Source organism: Ylistrum balloti, unplaced genomic scaffold (genome assembly GCF_031769215.1).
Source record: "Ylistrum balloti isolate Yb309-2 unplaced genomic scaffold, AGI_CSIRO_Ybal_v1 Utg369830, whole genome shotgun sequence".
Taxonomy (NCBI): Eukaryota; Metazoa; Mollusca; class Bivalvia; order Pectinida; family Pectinidae; genus Ylistrum; species Ylistrum balloti.
In genome coordinates this window covers 109,988-134,765 of record NW_026781993.1, presented here as the reverse complement: position 1 = coordinate 134,765, position 24,778 = coordinate 109,988, and the positions used below count along the sequence as shown (strand labels likewise).

Sequence of the window (24,778 nt, the reverse complement as noted above, 5' to 3'; positions counted from 1 at the left end):
GCAACACAGGGAAATATATCATCCAAAACATGTTAGCCGGAAATTTTGAATGATGTTGCCTAGCTCCTTTCAAAGTTCCTGCAATGTGTGACATACCATTTATCATATATTCAGTGGGTGTAGTCATGCGCTATTTTTTAATATTACACATATGATAAAGATATATCAGAAAAAGGACGAGTATACGAACTTTTAATATATCGATATTTCGCAAAAAAAAAGTGACACATAATGGCAATATTATAGATATGTGATGCCAAAAATGTTGCCAACACGACTCTCTGTGATAAAAACAAAATCAAACATGTAATATGTAGTATATTATACCAATACGTCACAAATTAAATAGATGTGAAATATGGTGCCAACACGACCCTCTGTGTTAAAAGTGAAACAAAATGAAATGGTTTTTATACGGTCCCCCTTAATGGATTTGACGCACGATTCCGACTTGTCTGCATGTAATGTGTGTGGTATATTGTACCAATACGTCCCCAATTAGATATATCTGAAATATGGTGCCAATTCGTCCCTTCCGATACACGTGACATTTGGTGCAAACTTGTTCCTGAGATGTTCATGATACAAAATGTTAAACACGGTACTGAGTATTCCCATGTGACGTCTGACATTATTGGAGCCAAGTTACACAAGTGTTTACACAACTCCGTAATGGAATTGACCTACGTCTTGTTGGGTGTCGCTATACTGTGAAGGTCGAGAGCTACTTCATCAGCACCGCTGATCAGTTTTCCGAGTTTGACCTACAAATGTAATTCTATTTATTGAATTTCCGATAGGACTGTCAGTGAAGTAGACAAATACGACATGCAATACAAATAAAACTACAATATATTCTCACTGCAGCTCTCTTACAATTGTCGTATTTATAGGCAACAAAACTACAGAACTTTGATGTGTCATAGTAACATGCTATCTATTCAAAGACGACACACATAGCAAACGGAACTATGGAAGAAAAATGGGGAAATTCTTCATCGGTTATCTGTGTTTGTTTGCGCTGTTCCATTTAACCTTCACGTATTATCATATTAGCTAGCATTACACTGGAGATATCGAATTAAACAAAATATGTCTACCTACTATGAAATCATTAATTTTTGTGGGGGTTGTATTTTCGTTCCTTTCGTGGGTACTCTTCTTAACGAACAATTGAAATTTGTACAAGTGAGCTTATTAAGCTATATTTATCGGCGAAATCAAGTGTCAACGAAATGATTTCATTAACAAAAACACAAAAAGAAAAAACCATCGAAAATATGTTTTTGCAGTTGTCATGTTAGGTGTCTGATACCAACAATACAAAGAGACCGAATTATCGGCTGATTCCATTGCAACAGTGTTTTTTTTCTATTGCTGTTCCCTCTTGACCTCCGCTCTCATATGACAATGTCTGTTGTAAGGACACCCACAACCTCTCCTCCAAAGTCAAATAATGCACAAAATCACAGCACCCTTGCGTCATTCTTATTTTGGGAGAGTCGCTGAGTACAAATCAGTGACATGCTTTCCAAATCCCCATCCAACTTCTTTAGTGACTTTGTATGTTTTTCAGAGAGATAGAGAATTCGATTAGCTCTTCTGTTTCTTCACTTGGGTACATTGTATTGACATATCTCTACAAATCTTGCGATACTACAGAATGTCGTTGATCAGTTTTATTGGTAATGTTTACTCGCCAGCGTACATCATGTGGAAGCTTATAAGAACACTTCTGTGTTCTAACATCTACCTGTAATTTGGAATCCAATCATCCTTTAATGACTACACATTTCTCATTCCCTACTTACCTAATGTCGGAGATTTTTCGGGCCTTCCTGTCTCCTTGGGCGTCCTTGACATCCTGTCCCCCCATGGCCACCCTCTCTAAGAAGGAATCTGGACGCTGGGGCAAGGTCCGAGACCTCCATCGTCCTGACGCCCATGATTTTATCACCTGAAATAAAGAGCCAAAATTGTAAGTAAATTGAATTATCCCGGTAACAATGACGATCCAGCATAACTCTCCTCACTGATATGACTGTGTAATGACTATCTGTAAGACAATACATGGTGAAAAAGACTACTAACATATGTTACCGGCGGAACCTTAACAATATATATAAAACACACATATATTATACACACACATATATAATAATAATATATTGATATTGATATATATGTATAACAACATAAATGATCTTGCATTTTCTTTGATTTATGAAATGTACGACTGCGGGCTTATATGATTTTAAAGGTTGTATGACGACACACAACTGAAAGCACACTTTTGCTGCAACAAAGTAATACCACACAATGAAGTAAACTTCATCAATCAGATGTTCAGGTACCTAAACTTTTGAATAAGGGAGACTACTGAAGGTCGTTCATTTCAAGTGATCCACAGACACGTCGAAAGCTAAATGGGGAGCTGCATTATCCCCAAAACTTTTCAAACGTTTACATACACATATATCCTCACAACGGTGATAATTCTGAACTTCATGAAATCGATTTATTTTCACGTTCCGTAAACCTCTTGAGTTGTAATAAAACAGAGTAATGTAATATTGTAATTGTGTCAGTATTATTATCATATTTATGACTTTTTTTCCCTTAGATTAACCGTTGTCTGGTATTTGAAGAAATCATCCACAAAATTTTTATTTCAGAAATTTAAGGAATCGGAAAGATTATTGGCAAGATGAAACGCAATCAAACACTCCACTTTCTGCTTCTAGAAATAATTAAAAATAGCCAATCACCACTCTCATCAAATAGTCTTAATATAAGTTCAAATCCATGGATAAGAGACTAAATATCACTGAAAAGCACGTATCTTGGTTAACTAAGGTGTGATCGACAGGAAATAGAGAATACATGGTGAGTGTTTTACAATATAAGATGTACTTCAAACTTAATCTGGTATAATACCGATTTCATGAATTTTCATAGATCAACTATTTGTAATTTAAAATGAAATATTTAAGTAAATTCAGAGAGTAATTCTTTCGAATTACTGCACGTGCTAAAATACAGCTGTTTCTCGTCACTGCCGAATACAAATATATGTGGCAGGTGTATTCCAACAATGACAGCTTCAGGATAAAAATTAATTTTTGATAAACATGGAAAATATTGCATTTCGCTAAGTACACATACTGATGACATCTTTCAATATATATCTAGTTATATTTACACCAGACAGTTCTATCGTCCACCAAGGACTTTTCAGTGAAGCTATGGCTCCAAAGTGTTTGAATTAAAAAAGTGACGAAGGAATATCAAACAAAGGTTGAAATATGGGCTTCAGATTTGACTTTTGCAAAATCAGATCGCGGTCCGTTAACTAAACAATTCAACACATATCTTAATTTTTATCAGTGCTAATAGCATATGTGTATATTTAGGACAGTGTCGCCAATATACAAGTATATGAATCCAAATGTATCTTTCGGGGTAATATGATCGTCGTAGCATTCTTGGTTTTAGTTGTCTTTCAACGATACACTGTAATTTTGCGATTTTGGAAATGCAGACTATAAGCATTGCCATAGCTATAACAACAGGACGTATCAGTTTTTGTCTATAAAACACACTGTCTGGTCTATCGATCTGTGCCCTGTTGTCTGGAGTCTATGACAAATAGTCCCCGGGGCCGGGACAAATTAGCTTTGGTTGAACGCAAATCAGAAAGAAATGTTGACAATGAATGTATATTTACCTCAGGTATAATTGGGATTCGTCTGGAGTTCTGTTTTAGTCTATAGTGGCTACGACCACATGGTTATAGACATATGAATATACCCTGTTGAAGCCGATAGGAGGGGCACTGCCTTCACAATTATGTGAAGACAATCTCAAAATTGTGGTACTGTTCACTGGGATTTTTTCGCCTTCTTGGCTATGAATAGGCAAGGCGAATTTAAGTTAGAGGCGAACATTTTTCACTGATATAGTCCTTTTGTATTATCATCCGATGGTGAAATGAACATCGAATTCGTGTATATTGGTACAAGGACAAAAAAAAACCTAGGTGGAAAAAATCTTTGTAAACGGTCAGTCACTTTATTATTACAGCGAATGACCGTGCATATGTATCAACTTTTAATTAACGCATTACCTATTTGGATGAAAGACTTTATGAAATAGCTATAACAAAAATCAACTGAAACAATCAGCTCGCTGCTCATAGAATATTTACAATAACCTTTAGCACATGTTAAATCAGACGATCATATATTGCTTTCTTTCCTGGAGTCTAATGAACCTCGGTCATGAGGTCAGTGTTTTGTTTCCCCACTACACATAAACACAGTTCACCAACACCTTCCTTAGCTTGATGATCTTATCTTATTCAAAAACTCCTATTCTCTATTCCGGAAGAATTTTATATTTGTCTTAATGAAGTGTTATGATACATGTTTGTATGGTGCTTGGTCAATCCATTTTCTGTCATATAATGCACATGAGTAAGCTAAATTTCGTATCATGTTGATGTCAGGAGATCTGTCATAACATTGATAGCACCCCAAAAAATATTTGTTCCTAGACACTTACATCCAGAGATATCTAAAATTAAGACCACACGTAATACGTTTCAATAAAAATTCTATTTCTGACAATTTCTTAAATCGCGTGATGCAAATGAAACGAGCTTCTAACTGATGATTTACATCAGGATATGAATTGGGGGCAAGTAAAATATTATTTATTAAAATAGATCATTTGACACATTGGTGACCAGAATGGGGTCACGGACTCTCGCAAATTAATGTCAAACAAGGCGTAGCCAAATCGACTACAGTACATTGTTATCATCCAATTTCCATTTTGCTATAAATTTTCTACCATTTCGTCACACCGTTTTCCACTTTAGCATACATAAGATTATGGTACAGTCGAAAAAAAGGTCTCATACACTACGTCATTGCTAGTAGGATTCACACCGGTCGTTTATCCGATGGAGGTGACGGTGTAGTCATCGAAACATCACACGTAAATAATGTATTGGCTGTGTTAGAAGAACTATTTTATCGACATTTCCAATCTGAAGAAAATTCTGAAAAAAAAAACTCTTAAAGAATCCCCATATGTGCTGATGGATAACTACATGTCATTTATTTTAATTAAATGGGGTTGATAATTTGTGTGGACTCTTTGCCGTTTGCTGGGGATGGAATTCTGGTGAGTGGCGTATCCAGCGAAAACAAAGTTAGGATTTAAATGATGACTGATATCCATGTAATAGAATGCAGTTCATGTAATGTCAGGACTGTAATTACGACGTCATTCTCGAAGGACGCCATTCCTTAGAGTCCTCAGGTCTGATGTGATAGAAGGCCATTGGACCAGGAAAAGTGGCAAAAAACTATATGCAAACTCTCCTGAATTATATTCCAAAATTGTAATTGGTAAATTGGAGCGAAGAAACAGTTATTTGGCTCGTTTAGAATTCCGTCAGCATGAAACAGAGGAAGATCCTGACAGCTGTATGGAATTGAATTTAACTCGTCATTACGGAAATTTGTTGGTGTTTTACTCTCTTGTTGAACAACATGCTTAAATTCAGACAAGTGGAAGGCAATTTAATGTTACAAAAATAGAGAAACTTCTTGAAATAAAATCCTTAAATGAGGATTAAGAAAACCAGTGATAGACTGAATATAAAACAGTATTGATTTGTGCATTTAGATAGAATATGACTTTTTTTTTTTTCATTATTAGTATTGATAACGGAAAGCAAAATATACTAAGTGCAACATTCAACATCCGCGGGAACACTGGAATAACAAGGAGGAAGGAAAAAGACAAGAACCCTTCCAACGAAAGACATTGACATAAATACCACGTCCGTAATGTTAAACCGTAACGGTAGAAGTTAATTTCCACGAGGTATAGTGATCCACTAATTACTTATATACAGATCGCTCCCATTAGTTACGGTAAGGAAATGCAAGCGCTGGAATAATCTTATTACTGAATCGAAAGCTTCGGCCATACTGAAGCTGTCATATTCTACAAATGTTTTGATTTGAAAATTTCATCTTTCATATTTTGTATAAATTGTTGTTGTGTCGATTTTATTTGATTATTTATTATATCTAACAATATACAAAATTCTATGTTTTAGTGAGTCCTCTGTTTTGTAGACATTGGATATTTTGAAATGTTATCTTTATTCTTTAATTTCCCCGGAAGGACGTCTTACATCAAATAAAAACATCTTTCATTCCAGTAAAAGGGTACGTGCTATTCGTAAAGTCTTCACTGCTTCGAATCAGAATATGCCCACGTAATCTATATTCATTACAATATCAATATCACGAAACTGATTAATTGGTTGGGTAATCGGAAACATTTTGTCCGCATTTCGTCTTTGTTGGCGCCTAACATCACCTGAATGTCGTAGAAGGAAAATTGTTATTTAGAAAATTAAAGCAACTTCCTACACCCTACTAGGATACTTAATGAGTTTTCTGTAGTGTTGTATAATCGCCTTGGAAATAAGATAATTGGACGAAGACGAAGGTCTCACATCTGAATAAAGTAGACTGCTCTGCTTCAGCAGCTGAATGCTAGCTACCTGTTGATACTCTCATACATTAGTTGAACGTGATTGGCGCCTGCTCATTTGTCAGTTGATTCCGTTATCGAATGCATGTAAGCTGTATTTGATTGTGTGGTCTTAGATTGACCCAGATTTACATCGCAGGTGTCGTCCGTGAACCAGAAGACACTTATTCTTCCGGAACACCTAGTCTTATTCTTCTCTTTGCATGAGTCTTCGTGATAATCTTCTTTTTGTTCATGTTTTGCCCTAGTTTTAATTGCATTTGAGTTCGGATAATAATTACGTTGACATGTTTATACTTTTTTGTTGTTAATAGACTCTCTCGAACGAAATTCGCTAATTCTTATACAGGTATTGAGGCGAATTGCCAACTTGTTCCTTCGTAGAATTCATTTCAGCGAAAAGTAATGTAGGACTTGTTAAACAACATTTTAGGATCAGGCCATAAGAACTATGATTATAATACCTACAACGCAGAAAAAATAATCAACACATATCAGCTGAGAAAAAAAAAATGTAAAAGGTACATTAGTAAGTCCGTGATAACTATTTCAAGGATATGATGGGTACTGTATTTGACTTTGTTGCATGTGGAAGTTGGATATGTGGAAAAGGATATGACTTAATATTGACAAGTTGTTTGATACACATCGATCATCGATTGATAAGGACACTTCCAATTAAAAACCAATTCTCAAATAATATACTGAAGTTATCATTCAACCTGACTTGTAAATGAACCAACACGACATTTAACACAAGACAGTAAAGGTTTTTGCTGCGAGAGGATTGTATACACATTGCAAAACCATTGAATTGCATGTTGGCACATACTGACACGCTTATATGTAGCATGCTGTTTGTCATTCACTTCCATGTCAAAAACTTATTTCCATGATGCTACATCAATCGTTATCGCTATCCATACTTGATATGTAAGCACATAAACTCATTTTAGTGTACATATAAGGCAATGTCTAGTCATAGCTGCATTGCAGAGATAAAATAATGTTATATATCGATGGAATATTGCTTGGTATAAAGCTGAAAGAATTGAACACATATTTGCTTTAATATAACCTAGTTTTCCCATGGCAAAGACAATTACGATTTATTTTGGTTGTTAGGTTGTGAGAACGGTTTGAAATAAAATACATGAACAGCATGTTCGAGAAAACCTATTGTTGGAGACAAGCGACAATGTCTGCATACTAAAGGTTGCTTAATGCTCGCAAGCATCAATTAATATGTAAGATTACCGTATGTGTAATTATTGGAAGCATACATGATATGACTTCATATTTGCGATTTGTGTGTCGATTTGTTACGTTTTAATTACTGAAAATATATATTTCTTTGTGTGAGGTATGATGAAAAAGTTAAAAAATGTAACTTGCAAATTTTAAATATTATATGATATTATTTCAAGAACTTAGAATATTGCCATCTACGTAGGGATTTATATTCGCAATGTTTCAGGTCGGAACTTTTCTGAAAAATAGATACGTTAAGAATCTTAGGTTTTAGAGAAAACCATATTCTTTTTAATTCATATGCATTGACATTCAATTGAAATTATAAAATATTTGAAAATTAATTTCAGTCTGTGGGGCTAGTGCACGTCTCTATCTATATCCTGACGTTTAAGTCGATATGTTTTAATTTTCTTCAGCTGTCTCCAAGATTTCAAAGCAGGAGTTCTACAAGGACAAATCAGCAGTTAAACTATTGTGGCTTTACTCTGTCTGATTCTCTATGTTTGCATTTAGAGGTGCTGATCACTTGTGTGACTTTTGTACTCAACATTTTTGCAGAACAGCGACAATTTCAACCATCGAAAAAATTGTATGGATTTTTTTCTTGTATAGAATGATGAAATTAAGGGAAAGTTCGATGGTCGTCATAGTAATCTCTTTGAGTAATTTTTTTTTTTGTGAGATACTAAGATTAAGATCGTGGTGTCGTTGATGAAACAGAAGATGCTTACTCTTCGGGAACACTTGATCTTATTATTCTTGTACTATTTAAAGAATATCTGTGTAAGTCTTTGTTTTGTACATATTTTGCTCTAGTTTATTGAATTCGAGTTTGGATTATAATTAAGTTGACATGTTGGTATTTTCTTGTTTTTATTGCAAGTCTACAGTTATGCAACATATTTCTAACACCAGACGAAAAAAGTATGGAGACAGCCACATTATGTAATCGACAATAACAAATCCTCCCTGATAGCCCGGCGTGCGTTACATATCACCTCCCAAGACAATGTTACGTGATTTAGAGTATGTCAATATAGTTTATATTGTGTAAACACCTCTCCTGTTTTACGAGTAAGAAACGGTCGGTAACGATGTCTCCTGAGAATATGAGCTTATCACGACACTAAACAACATACAAGGACAATGGAGTGCTTTTGAACACTGGTTACACCTTAATAACAACAAAAGTAGAAGCTAATTACGTAATACTATGGAGTGTTAAGCATCCATTACGAATTTGTTAGGAAGGCAACTGAGCTAGAAGGTCTTAAAGCAATAAGAATAGACACTCCACATCCTCAATTACACTTAGCCATACATGTTTACAATCGTTCGTTTGGGTGCCATAAACATGTTCTGTGTGGAGTTTGATATTACATGGAAATATTTTGTTTGATAAAAAACACTTTCACTGATCCACCAATGATATTACGGGAACAGTTCTTACATTTGCACTTAATGTGGAAGACTAATATTTACTGATGAAAATGGTTAACTTATCTGTCGACATAATGTAAACAAAAGTATGTTATAGTGCATTCCCAAGAAAATATGGCGTATCTACGCTTTGGTAAACACGAATATGAGTTCTATTCACGTGTAAGTAAAGATGGATATCTAGTCTATTCACATGAAGGCGAACACAGACACCTTGTCTATTCACATGAAGGCGAACACAGACACCTTGTCTATTCACATGAAGGCGAACACAGACACCTTGTCTATTCACATGAAGGCGAACACAGATATCTTGTCTATTCACATGAAGGCGAACACAGACACCTTGTCTATTCACATGAAGGCGAACATAGACACCTTGTCTATTCACATGAAGGCGAACACAGATATCTAGTCTATTCACATGAAGGCGAACACAGTTATCTTGTCTATTCACATGAAGGCGAACACAGACACCTTGTCTATTCACATGAAGGCGAAGGCGAAGGCGAACACAGATATCTTGTCTATTCACATGAAGGCGAACACAGACACCTTGTCTATTCACATGAAGGCGAACACAGACACCTTGTCTATTCACATGAAGGCGAACACAGACACCTTGTCTATTCACATGAAGGCGAACACAGACACCTTGTCTATTCACGTGAAGGCGAACACAGATACCTTGTCTATACACATGAAGGCGAACAGACACCTTGTCTATTCACATGAAGGCGAACACAGACACCTTGTCTATTCACATGAAGGCGAACACAGACACCTTGTCTATTCACATGAAGGCGAACACAGACACCTTGTCTATTCACATGAAGGCGAACATAGACACCTGAAGGCGAACACAGACACCTTGTCTATTCACTTGAATGAGATCCCAGAGAGCTTGTCTATTCACATGAAGGCGAACACAGACACCTTGTCTATTCACATGAAGGCGAACACAGACACCTTGTCTATTCACATGAAGGCGAACACAGACACCTTGTCTATTCACGTGAAGGCGAACACAGATATCTAGTCTATTCACATGAAGGCGAACACAGTTATCTTGTCTATTCACATGAAGGCGAACACAGACACCTTGTCTATTCACATGAAGGCGAACACAGACACCTTGTCTATTCACATGAAGGCGAACACAGACACCTTGTCTATTCACATGAAGGCGAACACAGACACCTTGTCTATTCACATGAAGGCGAACACAGATATCTAGTCTATTCACATGAAGGCGAACACAGTTATCTTGTCTATTCACATGAAGGCGAACACAGACACCTTGTCTATTCACATGAAGGCGAACACAGATATCTAGTCTATTCACATGAAGGCGAACACAGACACCTTGTCTATTCACATGAAGGCGAACACAGACACCTTGTCTATTCACATGAAGGCGAACACAGACACCTTGTCTATTCACATGAAGGCGAACACAGACACCTTGTCTATTCACATGAAGGCGAACACAGACACCTTGTCTTCACATGAAGGCGAACACAGTCTTGTCTATTCACATGAAGGCGAACACAGACACCTTGTCTATTCACATGAAGGCGAACACAGACACCTTGTCTATTCACATGAAGGCGAACACAGACACCTTGTCTATTCACATGAAGGCGAACACAGACACCTTGTCTATTCACATGAAGGCGAACACAGACACCTTGTCTATTCACATGAAGGCGAACACAGATACCTTGTCTATTCACATGAAGGCGAACACAGACACCTTGTCTATTCACATGAAGGCGAACACAGACACCTTGTCTATTCACATGAAGGCGAACACAGACACCTTGTCTATTCACATGAAGGCGAACACAGTTATCTTGTCTATTCACATGAAGGCGAACAGACACCTTGTCTATACACATGAAGGCGAACAGACACCTTGTCTATTCACATGAAGGCGAACACAGACACCTTGTCTATTCACATGAAGGCGAACACAGACACCTTGTCTATTCACATGAAGGCGAACACAGTTATCTTGTCTATTCACATGAAGGCGAACACAGACACCTTGTCTATTCACGTGAAGGCGAACACAGATATCTAGTCTATTCACATGAAGGCGAACACAGTTATCTTGACTATGAAGGCGAACACAGACACCTTGTCTATTCACATGAAGGCGAACACAGACACCACAGTTATCTTGTCTATTCACATGAAGGCGAACACAGAAGGCGAACACAGATATCTAGTCTATTCACATGAAGGCGAACACAGACACCTTGTCTATTCACATGAAGGCGAACACAGACACCTTGTCTATTCACATGAAGGCGAACACAGATATCTTGTCTATTCACATGAAGGCGAACACAGATATCTTGTCTATTCACATGAAGGCGAACACAGTTATCTTGTCTATTCACATGAAGGCGAACACAGACACCTTGTCTATTCACATGAAGGCGAACACAGACACCTTGTCTATTCACATGAAGGCGAACACAGACACCTTGTCTATTCACATGAAGGCGAACACAGATATCTAGTCTATTCACATGAAGGCGAACACAGATATCTTGTCTATTCACATGAAGGCGAACACAGATACCTTGTCTATACACATGAAGGCGAACAGACACCTTGTCTATTCACATGAAGGCGAACAGACACCTTGTCTATTCACATGAAGGCGAACACAGATACCTTGTCTATTCACATGAAGCCGAGTACGAATATCTGGTATAGTCAAGTATAAGTGAAAAGCAATCAAAACTAAACAAGGGTGAATGAGGCAGACGAATCTGTATTAACCATAGAGAGGTAAATTGAACCAAATGAATTAAAACTATTCAAATGTGGTTAAAATAGACCAGATAAACGTCGACGATTAACGTGTGGGTAAATAAAAATATCTAGTTAGGTCACGAACCAATTGACAAGATTTTCTGGTCTTATGTAGTGGTAAAGATGACTATTACATTTACGTACATGCGGTTACTAAAATCCGTGTCTGTTTACATCACGATAACAAAGGAGTGTTCATGTGCTTGGGAAAACATATAGACAACATGATGCATGTCTATTTATATGTGTGTGGGTACCAAGTCAACGTGCATGTTTATTAACATTAGAAAGAAACCTATCAGATATCTGCTCCTAAATTTTCATTTTACATAATTCGTTGTTATTTGCTTGTGTGCCACCGATTCCAACGGCATAATTAAGAATATGTTTTCTCAGGAAAGGCTTCCTTAGTGTTATTCATCACAATAACCATTAACGTGAAATAACAGTCTTTGAACTTTTCCCCTTCAAACCGTTTGATGGTTTTTGCAAACATTCAATTAATAATGACTTCAAAGATAGGGGTGTTAGTACAGTGTGTTGCGTTGACGTAGGGCTGTCACGCAACAATATCTACAGAGACCTAACGATCTCAAAACAAATTAACTGTTCACCGTTATTTGTGGACATCTTAACTTCTCGATAAAGGTATCTCGATTATACTTAAACATTCTCGGTCTAAGATCTAACCAAGGATTTTCCTAATGTAACATAAAATAACATAATCGATATCGAAACTCGATGGACGAGAAAAAAAGAAATCCCAAAATATTAACAAAAAGGAAATGGAATGGATAAATGGAATAGGACAAAGTGTTCCGAAAGGTTATGTGTCGTCTTATACGTCGACGATACTCGCAATGTATAGCTATGCCTTCCATGTGAGTAATGTCACGTTCCCAAATTTTAACAACGAAATAACCAGCCTTACTACTGGGCACTAAGAACATCTAACTAAATATTTCTCCTTCATGAAAACCATGGATAAATCCCTCCATGAGGATTGCAAAAAAATGTACAAAACGATAACTACGTCCTTCAATACAACACATCATTATGGTCCAATATATAATGGTTGACCATGTGCAGGTGGTTATGACTAATAAAATGAACATTTCACAAAAAAAAAAAAAAAAAACAAAAACAAAAAAACGATCTTGTCGACAAGAACATTCCTATTTGTATGATTTATGTAGCAGGTCAGTGTCTGGATAATGAGAAGGAGTCAGTTTCTGAAAAAAAAGTAAAACGGCTCGAAGTTTATGATGTGTTTTAACGTGTCCATAACCGTCCAAAACTGGCAGTTACCAACATACATTGTATGAATGTTTTTCTTTTATTGTTTGTTGGTGATATACTGCAAAGCCAAATGTATATTTGTGCTGTTTTGTTAGAATTAACATGGACTAAAAATGTCATTCGATACGCCATTCACATAAATGGATGGCGTATATTGAATCGAATTACATCGATTTTGGCAAAACTGATAATAATATGATTCTGGACATGTGCTATTGACTTCTTAGAAAATGGTTCCTCATTGGCCGTTTTGAAGAGGATAATATTAGAAAAAGGTTCCTTATTGGCCGATTTGAAGAGGATAGAATTAGAGGAAGGTTCCTATTTTGCCATTTTTTGAGAGGATAGAATTAGAAAAAGGTTCCTCATTGGCCGTTTTGGAGAGGATAATATTAGAAAAATGTTCCGCATTGGCCGTTTAGGAGAGGATAGTATTAGAAAAAGGTTCCTTATTGGCCGTTTAGGAGAGGATAGTATTAGAAAAAGGTTCCTTATTTGCCGATTTGAAGAGGATAGAATTAGAGGAAGGTTCCTATTTTGCCATTTTTTGAGAGGATAGAATTAGAAAAAGGTTCCTCATTGGCCGTTTTGGAGAGGATAATATTAGAAAAAGGTTCCGCATTGGCCGTTTAGGAGAGGATAGTATTAGAAAAAGGTTCCTTATTGGCCGTTTAAGAGAGGAAAATATTAAAAAAAGGTTCCTGTTTGGCCGTTTAGGAGACGATAGTAGTAGAAAAAGGTTCCTCATTAGCCGTTTAGGAGAGGATACTATTAGAAAAAAGGTTCCCCATTGACCATTTTGAAGAGGATAGAATTAGAGAAAGGTTCCTATTTTGCCATTTTGGAGAGGATAGAATTAAAAAAAAAAAAAGGTTCCTCATTGGCCGTTTTGGAGAGGATAGTATTAGGAAAAGGTTCCTCATTAGCCGTTTTTGAGAGGAAAATATTAGAAAAAAGGTTCCTCATTGGCCGTTTTTGAGAGGAAAATATTAAAAAAAGGTTCCTATTTTGCCATTTTGGAGAGAATAGAATTAGAAAAAGGTTCCTCATTGGCAGTTTTGGAGAGGATAATATTAGAAAAAAGGTTCCTCATTGGCCGTTTTTGAGAGGAAAATATTAAAAAAAGGTTCCTCATTAGCCGTTTAGGAGAGGATAGTGGTAGAAAAAGGTTCCTCATTGGCTGTTTAGGAGAGGGTAGTATTAGGAAAAGGTTCCTCATTGGCCGTTTAGGAGAGGATAGTATTAAGAAAAGGTTCCTCATTGGCCGTTTAGGAGAGGATAGTATTAAGAAAAGGTTCCTCATTGGCTGTTTAGGAGAGGATAGTATTAAGAAAAGGTTCCTCATTGGCCGTTTAGGAGAGGATAGTATTAGGAAAAGGTTCCTCATGGGCCGTTTAGGAGAGGATAGTATTAAGAAAAGGTTCCTCATTGGCTGTTTAGGAGAGGGTAGTATTAGGAAAAGGTTCCTCATTGGCCGTTTAGGAGAGGATAGTATTAAGAAAAGGTTCCTCATTGGCTGTTTAGGAGAGGGTAGTATTAGGAAAAGGTTCCTCATTGGCCGTTTAGGAGAGGGTAGTATTAAGAAAAGGTTCCTTATTGGCCGTTTAGGAGAGGATAGTATTAGGAAAAGGTTCCTCATTGGCCGTTTTGGAGAGGAAAGTATTAGAAAAAGGTTCCTTATTGGCCGTTTAGGAGAGGATAGTATTAGGAAAAGGTTCCTCATTGGCCGTTTAGGAGAGGGTAGTATTAGGAAAAGGTTCCTCATGGGCCGTTTAGGAGAGGGTAGCATTAAGAAAAGGTTCCTCATTGGCCGTTTAGGAGAAGGTAGTATTAAGAAAAGGTTCCTTATTGGCCGTTTAGGAGAGGGTAGTATTAGGAAAAGGTTACTCGTTAAACTGTGGCTGCTTAGGTTGCACATTTGTACAACTCGGCTTTGTAAACACAAACACAGTTTGATAAAAAATGTTGTGATGTGAAGAGAAGATACAATAAAGGGCACATAATTGTCAACTTTATGATAAATATGTTTATGTGTCGTTGTCCATTCTTCACAAATAGTCATTGATCAAGTTCTATGCGATGTTAAGATATCTTTTTTTACGAAGGCCATTTTAACGCTCATTCGTTTACGCCGAATAAGTGGAATAGAAAACTTTATGTACCATACCGACATAACACTAAGAATCGTTATGCCTCATTTGCGGTTCTACTGGTCAGTTTAAAAGACCTTATCGTGAGTTGCAATATAAGAGAAAAGATAATTATTCTTATGTCTGGAAATGCTTGCTTGTGATTTCATGCACGACTTACGCTCCTTGAACAAGTTTAGAAATATGTTAAAAGGAAATCATTTGTAAAGGCATATCGTTCGGCTGTACAAAACAACATGTAACAAAACTGGTATGATCTACTGTGGGATTGAACATAAACAAACACAGACTTTGCAACTCTGTCTCTAACCACCAAATTTATCAAAGCAAGGAATTAAGTTCGTGATTCAAGTGATTACACAACCCAGTAGATATATGGACTAGTTTTGTATATCATACGGTCTCTGTTACATTCCTGCATCGTCATCTCACCGGGTTTCATCAAGACGACTTTGTAAGTAGTCTGCTAGGGACAGGCCCATGCACCTCTTTTGAAAGTGTATTTCAGAAACAATCAACTATGTTCAATAACATCATGAATGAAGAATGTGATATTTTTATGACCTGAATATGGTGTCTCTTATGATAAAAATAAAATTAATTAATAATAAATTAAGTATAGTAGGACTATTTTTGTGTAAAATGACATGAAAGGATTTGCCTGCAAAATATTGGTGAGACACGGGATACCCAAACCTGTCAGCGATATCTCCGATAGCCCCGTTGTCATAACGACGAATCACAAGGCAAATGGATAGTATCCGGTATTAATTAGATCAGGAAACAGCCTACGGGTAGTTTCGTATCTTGATAAGTTTTATTTGGTCTATGCGAGGATCATCGACCAGGTGTTGATGCTGAGCTGACGTCATTTAAAGGTTTGTCAAGGAGACAGCATCGTGTGAGAGATCATATAGGTGTGTGCTATTAGCTTAGTTTCAGCGGCCCAATATTTGCAGCGAGATAATGCATTGTCTTTGTGTACGAAAACCTTCTAAATTTGGAATTTAAGATAGATCTTTTGTGATTTTGTAAGACTTATAGCTGACAGGTTCTCGATATTGGAAATCTGCGGAATTCATATTAGACTTATCGACAGACATTGGTCAACATACTAAATCATTTGACAGTTGTTTAATATGGGCTTTGTTGACTTGATATGAAGGAGAATGAAAGCATTGAGAGCAAAACAAGATAAATCTCTTCGACTGCTTGCAAACATCCCCACTTTTCCATTCCAGTAATTCGTCAAGGCAGTCCTCAAAACTTCAAGTGATTTAAAAGTTGATCAAAATTTAGTGATGAAATGACACGTTTTAGGTTGTATTTATACAGTAATAAATTGTAGTGTTGGAAATCGGTTGAGATTTCCTGATCGATCATCAACTTTGTGTAACCGATCGATGATCGATTAAAATCGATTAATTCTTAATTGTCTGTTTTTGGTTATTATTCAAGTCTAAATACGTATTTTGTGTTATGTTTTAATAGCAATTCATGTAATTACTAAAACTGTTGTATCTACACCATCTTTTTGTGTGCTTGTTATTCGTTTATTGCACAGAATACTTTTTAATATAAACAAATGTCGTATTTTTTAAAAAATAATTTTATCAATGTTGAAAATAATTTCAATGTTGAAATAATCTATTTTCATACATCACGATGATCGATTACAGATTTCTTAATCGATTAATTAATCAAACATCTCAAACAAGTGATAATCGATTAAATCGATTAATCGGAACAACACTAATAAATTGTAGATGCCAATCAGATACTGTCGAAAACGAAATATGTGATTTTATTTAAGTCAAAGGACGTAATATGTGTGTGACGTTAATCTATATCTATTAATACAATAGTTCAAAAACAGTGCGGTATTCGTCACAGAGTCGTCTGGCATACAAAATTGAAAAAGGGCCTTATAACCTTGTAATTCAAATTAAGATACAGTATTGTTGTAAATATATATAAATATAAGGGAATGATGCGGAAATATGTAGTACAGAACAGGTCTGTATGATATAGTTTACAATCACACCGAGAGCGTGGAAAACACGTCTATTCTCAGGTATGACCGGGTGCAAACTACACTCGATATTGTAACGCACCGTCGCACATCACCTTCGGGACGAGTTGACATGATCGAGCGTGACGCGATGGCCAATTCGTCCAAGATAACGTCAACACAATGCGCATTCAAAGATCCTTTTCCACAACATTCCTCCCCGTTTTGTTAATGAGACCCCCGCAAGGACTTCTACACCTCAGGTTATCGCGTCGTGAACAATAGATTACATCATATAGCTGTTTTGCTCCTCTATGACCCATCAGTGATGCTATTAATATGAAACGCCGATTGACCAGACTCGACAACATTGTTGACATAGTAACAGGTCAGGACATTTAATTGCTAGATTTAATGGCGACGCTAATGCAGTTTCACCGACGCTCCACTTCATGGCTTCTTGAGTAACCGGATGAGCAATAAACCATCCATCTGTTGGTCGTCTAACCCGACATAGATCTGACACTTTATACCACCGTGGTGACTGCCTGGTCTCAATCTCAGAAAGGAGTGTGTTTCTAGTGTTTCATTAAATCTCGCATTTTTTTAAGTACATGAAGCCTTGAAAGGTTTTAACATGTCAAGACGTCAGATATTGACATTCGACGTCATCTTGCTTGAAATAAAACCCCTTCACAATGTTGAAATAAGCAATTAGTGAAAAAAAGTTTATGCAAACATCAGTCTCTATTACAACCTCTTACTGAATAGAATTTGTTGTGTTTCAAGAACCCCCTCAATACCATGGTAACCTCTTAACTCATAATATCCATATCTTTTTTTGATGGCATACCACAATTGACCTTGATACTTGTAGAGTTACTAGCCCCCCATTTCTGTCTTGTTACGTGTATTTGATACACTAAACCTAATATATTCATAAAGTTTACCTGACTGATAAGGACTTATTCCTAATGCATTTCGTTGTAAAATATCAGAAATTATGGAGGTGTAGGTTGTACTCCACGGTAGAAAATTCTTATTTACAAGTTCACTTGTGTATCTTTCGTATTGTCTTTGAGATTGTCTATGTTAGGCACTGCTGTTGGACTTATAGTTCCTACAGTTTCACGTACATGTAACTTGCATGCCGTACTTCATTCATTTGAATAATAACAAGATTCAGAATATGCCCATGTACATGACGTTCTTTTGAAATTATCATTTATTTCAAAACAACAAAATGTAATTGAATTAAGAATTATTGAACCTTCCACAATCTAGATTTTGACATGCCTCTCTATCAATTTTGATTTTTCTTGGTCGTCACTTAGATTTGAAGATGCCCTAAGCATCAACGAGACAAGACGTAGTAGAGTCAACAAATTTATAATCTGTCTCTGATGTATCTAATTCTGAATTTGTACTGAAAGGTGCTATTTACTTGTGTGTTTTTTATACAATCTTGTTTCATATGAAAAGCGGTTGGTGATGAAATTAAACTTTTGACCCCTACCAAGATTTTTTTTGTTATAAATGTACAACTAACACCTCCCAATACATATTGATTTCTAAGTGTCTAACCTGGTTACCTGTTTTCAAATAGTCTATACGAAAAAAAATGAAAGTGAAATTGATCTGTGTCTTTTCCAAATAATGATCAGTTATCTTCTGTGTACTTGAGCGGTAAACATGTACATGTATACAACAAATTAATTTGCCACAACTGTGAATTGCCTTGCGTTTTCACCCACTGACAATTTACTATTCCACTGTAAGATAGACACGTGCTGTGATGTCACTAGTAAGTAGACCGGAGTACACTCTCAAGAAAAGCAAGGATGGGAACACTCCGCTACAGAAAATAGTCCATATCAATAATTCCAATTATGACTATAATGAATTTTCATAATAAAATCCTTGAAACACTATATGTTCAAACTCCAGTTATCAAATTGATTTTAAAATACAAATAATATACTTACTGGTGGTGTAAAATAAAACTTAGCCGTCCGTCAACACAGAAATATGAAGCAGAATGTTTAAGACGGGAACATGGACGCGTAATATGTATTTCATTAAATAGTAGCAGATGTGTTAGCCAAAGCTCGACAAACCTCTCCCTACACAAAAATCTGAATGCTCGTGGTTGAAATTATTTCTCTATTTCAATACCAAATCTTGTTACTTATTACAATTAGTATGTTTAGCAAAGTCATTTGATATTTCTTTTGAAAATAACAAGAGAAAAACAATATGTGAATCAAATTGCGAACTAAACAGAAACTATGCAAAATTTAAGGGAAAATATGCATGCACAAATTCTAAAATTACAACACGATTAAGGCAATGTTTTCAGTAAAAGTATGCGTCTGCCAGAATGAAGTGAATAACACCTTTTGATGCAAAGTTACAATCAGATACAGTAAAGTGCCAAATCATGAAGTAAGAGTAATTATCTCTAGGACTCGTCAGTAATATTAAGTGCAAAGAGGTGACAGAGGAAAATCCAAAGTGATCAAGAGCGATCTGGATGGGGAGGTGCAATAGCCCCATAATATAATAGATTTCGTAGTTTTTATATATTTTATGAATTCAGATGAACGCCAAGAAGTTGTGTTTATCTTGAATAGTGTCACTATTCGAAAATTTCTTCTACAATGTACTAAAAAGTCCTGTATATAATCAAGGTTTGCATCTCATTTAATGTACTACTACAGAAACATAGTATTATCTAGTTCTTCATGGCAATAATAAACTTAAACAAGACTGCAACAATATGACAGTGCTTGACGTAGTTAAAGCAGAGGTGTATGAGTACAAGAGACTGTGTAGGTGTGAGGAAAGTAGATGTCTTTCTATAATTAGACATGCTATATTTAAGGACAGAAAATGACCAGATTTAGGAGTCTGTGTAAATCTCTTTTTGTTCCTATTTTGCTCTAGTTGTTTTATTTGATTTTGGATTATGATTATGTTGACATGTTGGCATTGCCTTGGTCATTTTTGTCCTAATGTCGCCGAGTTAATACCCTTAAATACAATTAGGAAAATCTACTTAACGTTTACAAGCCAACAAATCGCACATAACATTCTCTTGTATCGCCATTGGTAGATAATCATTGTATTGACTTGCCATTGTTTGAATTCGTATATTTACAGCATGCTCTGTCTGTCCCTTATTTGACCTGTACTCACGTAATCTCCCTATGAAGCACGTGTCAATTATATCCCATAATGCTACAGTACATCCTTTCCAGTATCTCTCGTGCCGGAATGGCTATTAATCTCGCGGATAAACTGCCCGCCGTTTGTTTCATATACTTGTGTATAACGAAGCTTAAACTGCATTCCCTTATTTATCTGTCATGTACAACAAATGACCGAACATTTCTCCGAGGAACAATCAGTGGACTCCATCTGTCATTGGCCTGGTACCGTGAAGGTACTCAGTATAAGCCTTGTTAACTTAGACCAGTTATAAATACTGTCATATCATTAATTGTCCATGGTGTTTTATTTTCATTGATTTTTGAGATATACTTGATCCAAGAATTCACAAGTCCTGGAAGTAATAAACTGTCAAATCAATTAATATCAATGGATTTCCTTGACACTATAAATCCACAATATCAAACATCATTGTGAAAACCACGAAACTGGAGACTAGCGAAAATACAGTTTATAATAAAAAAAAAACCAAAAGATGTGTCAGAGCAACTCAACATAAGGAACTGCGATTTTCAGCGTAAATTGCTTTGCACAAATCAGTAAGACAAAGACAGTGTGAGAGAAACCTATTCTTTACTAAAAGATTTTGAAAAGACGCAATTGAAGAACGGCGAACACATTTCCATACAGATTTTACATTAGATACAGTAGATCACAGTTATGAATTTTACTGCATCATGCAGTTGTTTCGTCCTTCTAGGACTTGTCGGTGTTGCTAAGGGCCTAGATTGTCGAGACCTAGTGACGCTATTGAGGGAAATCCAAGTGATCGATATCAATGTCAACATATCAGAAGGGAGGTACTACAATCCCAAAACTCAATATATTTTACAATTTTCAATATTGAATTAATGAATCGTCAGTGTCGATGCATGTAGCCAACATTGTCAGAAAGAAAGGGGAAGACTAAGAACAAGTAACAGAATCTTTCTCAACAAAAAATATGGATGTCAGACCAATCACCATGAAAGGATAAAAAAAGAAAATTGTTAACGGATACAAACTGCTGACTTCAACGACCGTCGGAGTAAAGTATTATTTATTTATTTATATATTTCCTGTTTTTTTTTCACCTTTAAAATGTTCCTGTCGGTCATTTAAAGAACGAATTCAAAAAAAAAAAAAAAAAATATCGCCATTATCGTTGCCCTAACCAAAGCTATTGCATTTCTATACCTCCCACATACATCAACATTCTATCCTTACCTAATGACCTCGACTGCCCGCTCCAGGACTCCGGGAATCGTTTCCATGGGATATGATTTACTGTTGTTGTGTGGACGATTTATCGGACCCATCCGTCAACTGGGATAGGGTCAATTACGTGGTGCTCTAGGGGTGTTTCAATGATAATTCCTTACATTGTAAATGGTTTCTTTCAGAATTAGCCGTGCTTTCTCTTGGTAATCGTTCAGACCACAGACATGGACTTGCGTGATAATGGCGCGAGGTTCAATCTATGTATAAGAGAATACTGGGGGGATTTGTCTTCTTTCTTTTGTGAGAAAACAATTACATCAATTTTGATATCAAAGTGGATTTACCAAATTTATCGATATATTTGCATTCTTATTCATTTGGTACGTGTAATGAAAACTACAATCGTCACTAAGAGGCACTGAGAGAGGATATAAGATCTGTACCTTCTGCCCCGCCCCCTCCTCATCACCCATCCCCGACCCCCCTTCTCATCCACCACCCCCACCCCCTCCCCAATTCCATGAGATCTTTCTCGATATTATCATATTCATTTCAGCCTCTACGTACAGCGTCCGCCAAAGAGAGAAAGGTGCTGACTTCTCTCTCCAAGCTATACATACCAAAGTCATCAAAATTGTACTTTGTTATCCCTGCTTGTGACTTAACGTTGAGCAGTAAGCACAAGGAGTGGTTATCTCGTTGTCATTATAATGTCACAGGCTAAGGTGTCATGCTACTAACTGACCCCATTTCAGTTTTCAGGCGTCATTCAGTGACCCAAGAATTTAACATGAAGTACACTTATTAATATTTCTTTATTCTAAGGTAACCTTCTCGAAAACTATACAATAACAATGCTGTATTAACTGGACTGAAAACGCAAAAGAATATACATATTTAAAAAAATACAAAATACATTATATTCAGGTAAAAAAATATTGTTGATACGAGGTTTGTTGCCAACAGAACGACGCTCTCATATTTCATCCTTGGATCGTGTCTACTTATCTTCCTGTAGCGGGTTGCTATGACATTCTGTGTCATTGATGGATGTCCATTGTCTATGCTGTTGTACCAGACAGTACAGTTTGTAGAAACCATTAGTAACAGAATGCGTGACATTTTCACATTATATAAGACATGATGGAACATCATTGTCATCTTTAAAGTTCATCATCACAATTAACAATATGATATCGGATAAAATCGCACATAGAATAAATAGAATTGAAAACAACACCTTGATTAATAGAATTACTTGTGTATGACGTCATCCGTTGGAGACTGTCGTCTAGATTTGGAACGGATGTCTAGTTGAGTTCGGAACATAAAAAATACAGTTAAATGTATGTGGTTTGACAGACATTTTCAAGGAGGTATAGATAAACTTCTCTTGAACAACGCTAGAACAATATGCCATAAATTTGGTGAAACGGAAGTATGCAGTGTTGGAGTCACTTTCAGAGCAGATTAAATCCATTCGATCCATCATTCTTTAAAAAATTGAAGTAATAGTAACAACACAACTGAACAGAAGTCAGTATCCTTGATGCTGGTGTTAAACCCACTCTTCACGATTCACATGATAGTTATGATATGCACCTGTACATAAGATATCCAATAATTCTATCCTTGTGCGCATCCAATACTACATTTTCTGCATACAAAGTATTACATACATTCAGATTGTCTATTAATGATAAGGATACGGACCTCCCTTGTTTATATTGGATTCATACGCTTTACAGCGTTTTATTGCTGGTTCGTCTAGTTGCTCAAACAAAATGTTATCAAAGGTTCTTACTACCATTCTTAGTGCTGTCCAGCTCAGGAACTCAAGAAGTGGTCTTATTGATTATGGATTTGAAAGAACTCAACAGGATTTTGAAAAAGTTTCGAACATTGTATTCACTCTATTCTATAAACAGGAAGCATAACGACAAAATAAAGCAAAAGCGTAGATATAGATTTGAATTTAGCTGTTTTAGTTTTTAGTTTAAATAAATTAATTTCATTGCAACAAAAGACAATAGCACTGGACAAAAGTTATTGCAACTTACTAAGGTCCTTTCCATAACAAATAAATATATCCAAATGAAATTTCTCACGCAATAACCGTTCGTTAGGTAGATACTGATCTATATATTAAATGTTTTAAATTGAAAGGTAGGTATCATAGTGAAAGGAATGAGCATAGGGAGGGTGACATATGATTTTACATAGAATTTCCATTGATAGGGTTTACTCAGAGTGCACATGAGATTTTTCCTTGTCCTGTTGGCATGAGTAATATACCTAATCAACACACATTGCCTACTACTGTTCTAATGTCACATCACATTCCCATGAATTAAGTTGTCATAACTGAATTTCAGATTCATCAGAAATTAGTTTAAATTATTTAAATTATAAAAAATGATACATAAAACTAAATAAACACACTGAATTCTGAACCGATGTCAAAACCATATAATATTGTTTCCTAACAGAATAAATTGTCGAGCTACAGTTTTACATGATGACCCAGACCTAAGCATTATTGCAACACACTGCCTCAGGTAAATGTTTACATCGGTAGTATCCTATCAGAAGCGTTTTGACGAGTCAGTCAATCGTCAGACGGTCAGGTATACTACACATAAACTGCCGCCAACGGAAATATCAGAATCAAGGAATGAGACAATAACACGCCTTAGGCTACCGACTGTTGCAGGAAAGAGATTGTATTGATCTGAAGTTTTTGTTTTGTTTGTAAATCGCACTGTAATGGAGTGATATATTACAT

The 24,778-nt window shown here is 36.2% G+C and overlaps 1 protein-coding gene across 1 annotated transcript in view; it reads right to left on the bottom strand.

Annotated features, from left to right (window-relative positions):
• Positions 1-24,778, bottom strand: part of LOC132545180 (cyclic nucleotide-gated cation channel alpha-3-like) — a 43,026-nt gene that overhangs the window by 5,240 nt on the left and 13,008 nt on the right. The window contains exon 2 of the mRNA XM_060208857.1: positions 1,812-1,957. Coding sequence (XP_060064840.1) covers positions 1,812-1,957 — 146 coding nt within the window. The remainder of the gene's footprint in view (positions 1-1,811; positions 1,958-24,778) is intronic.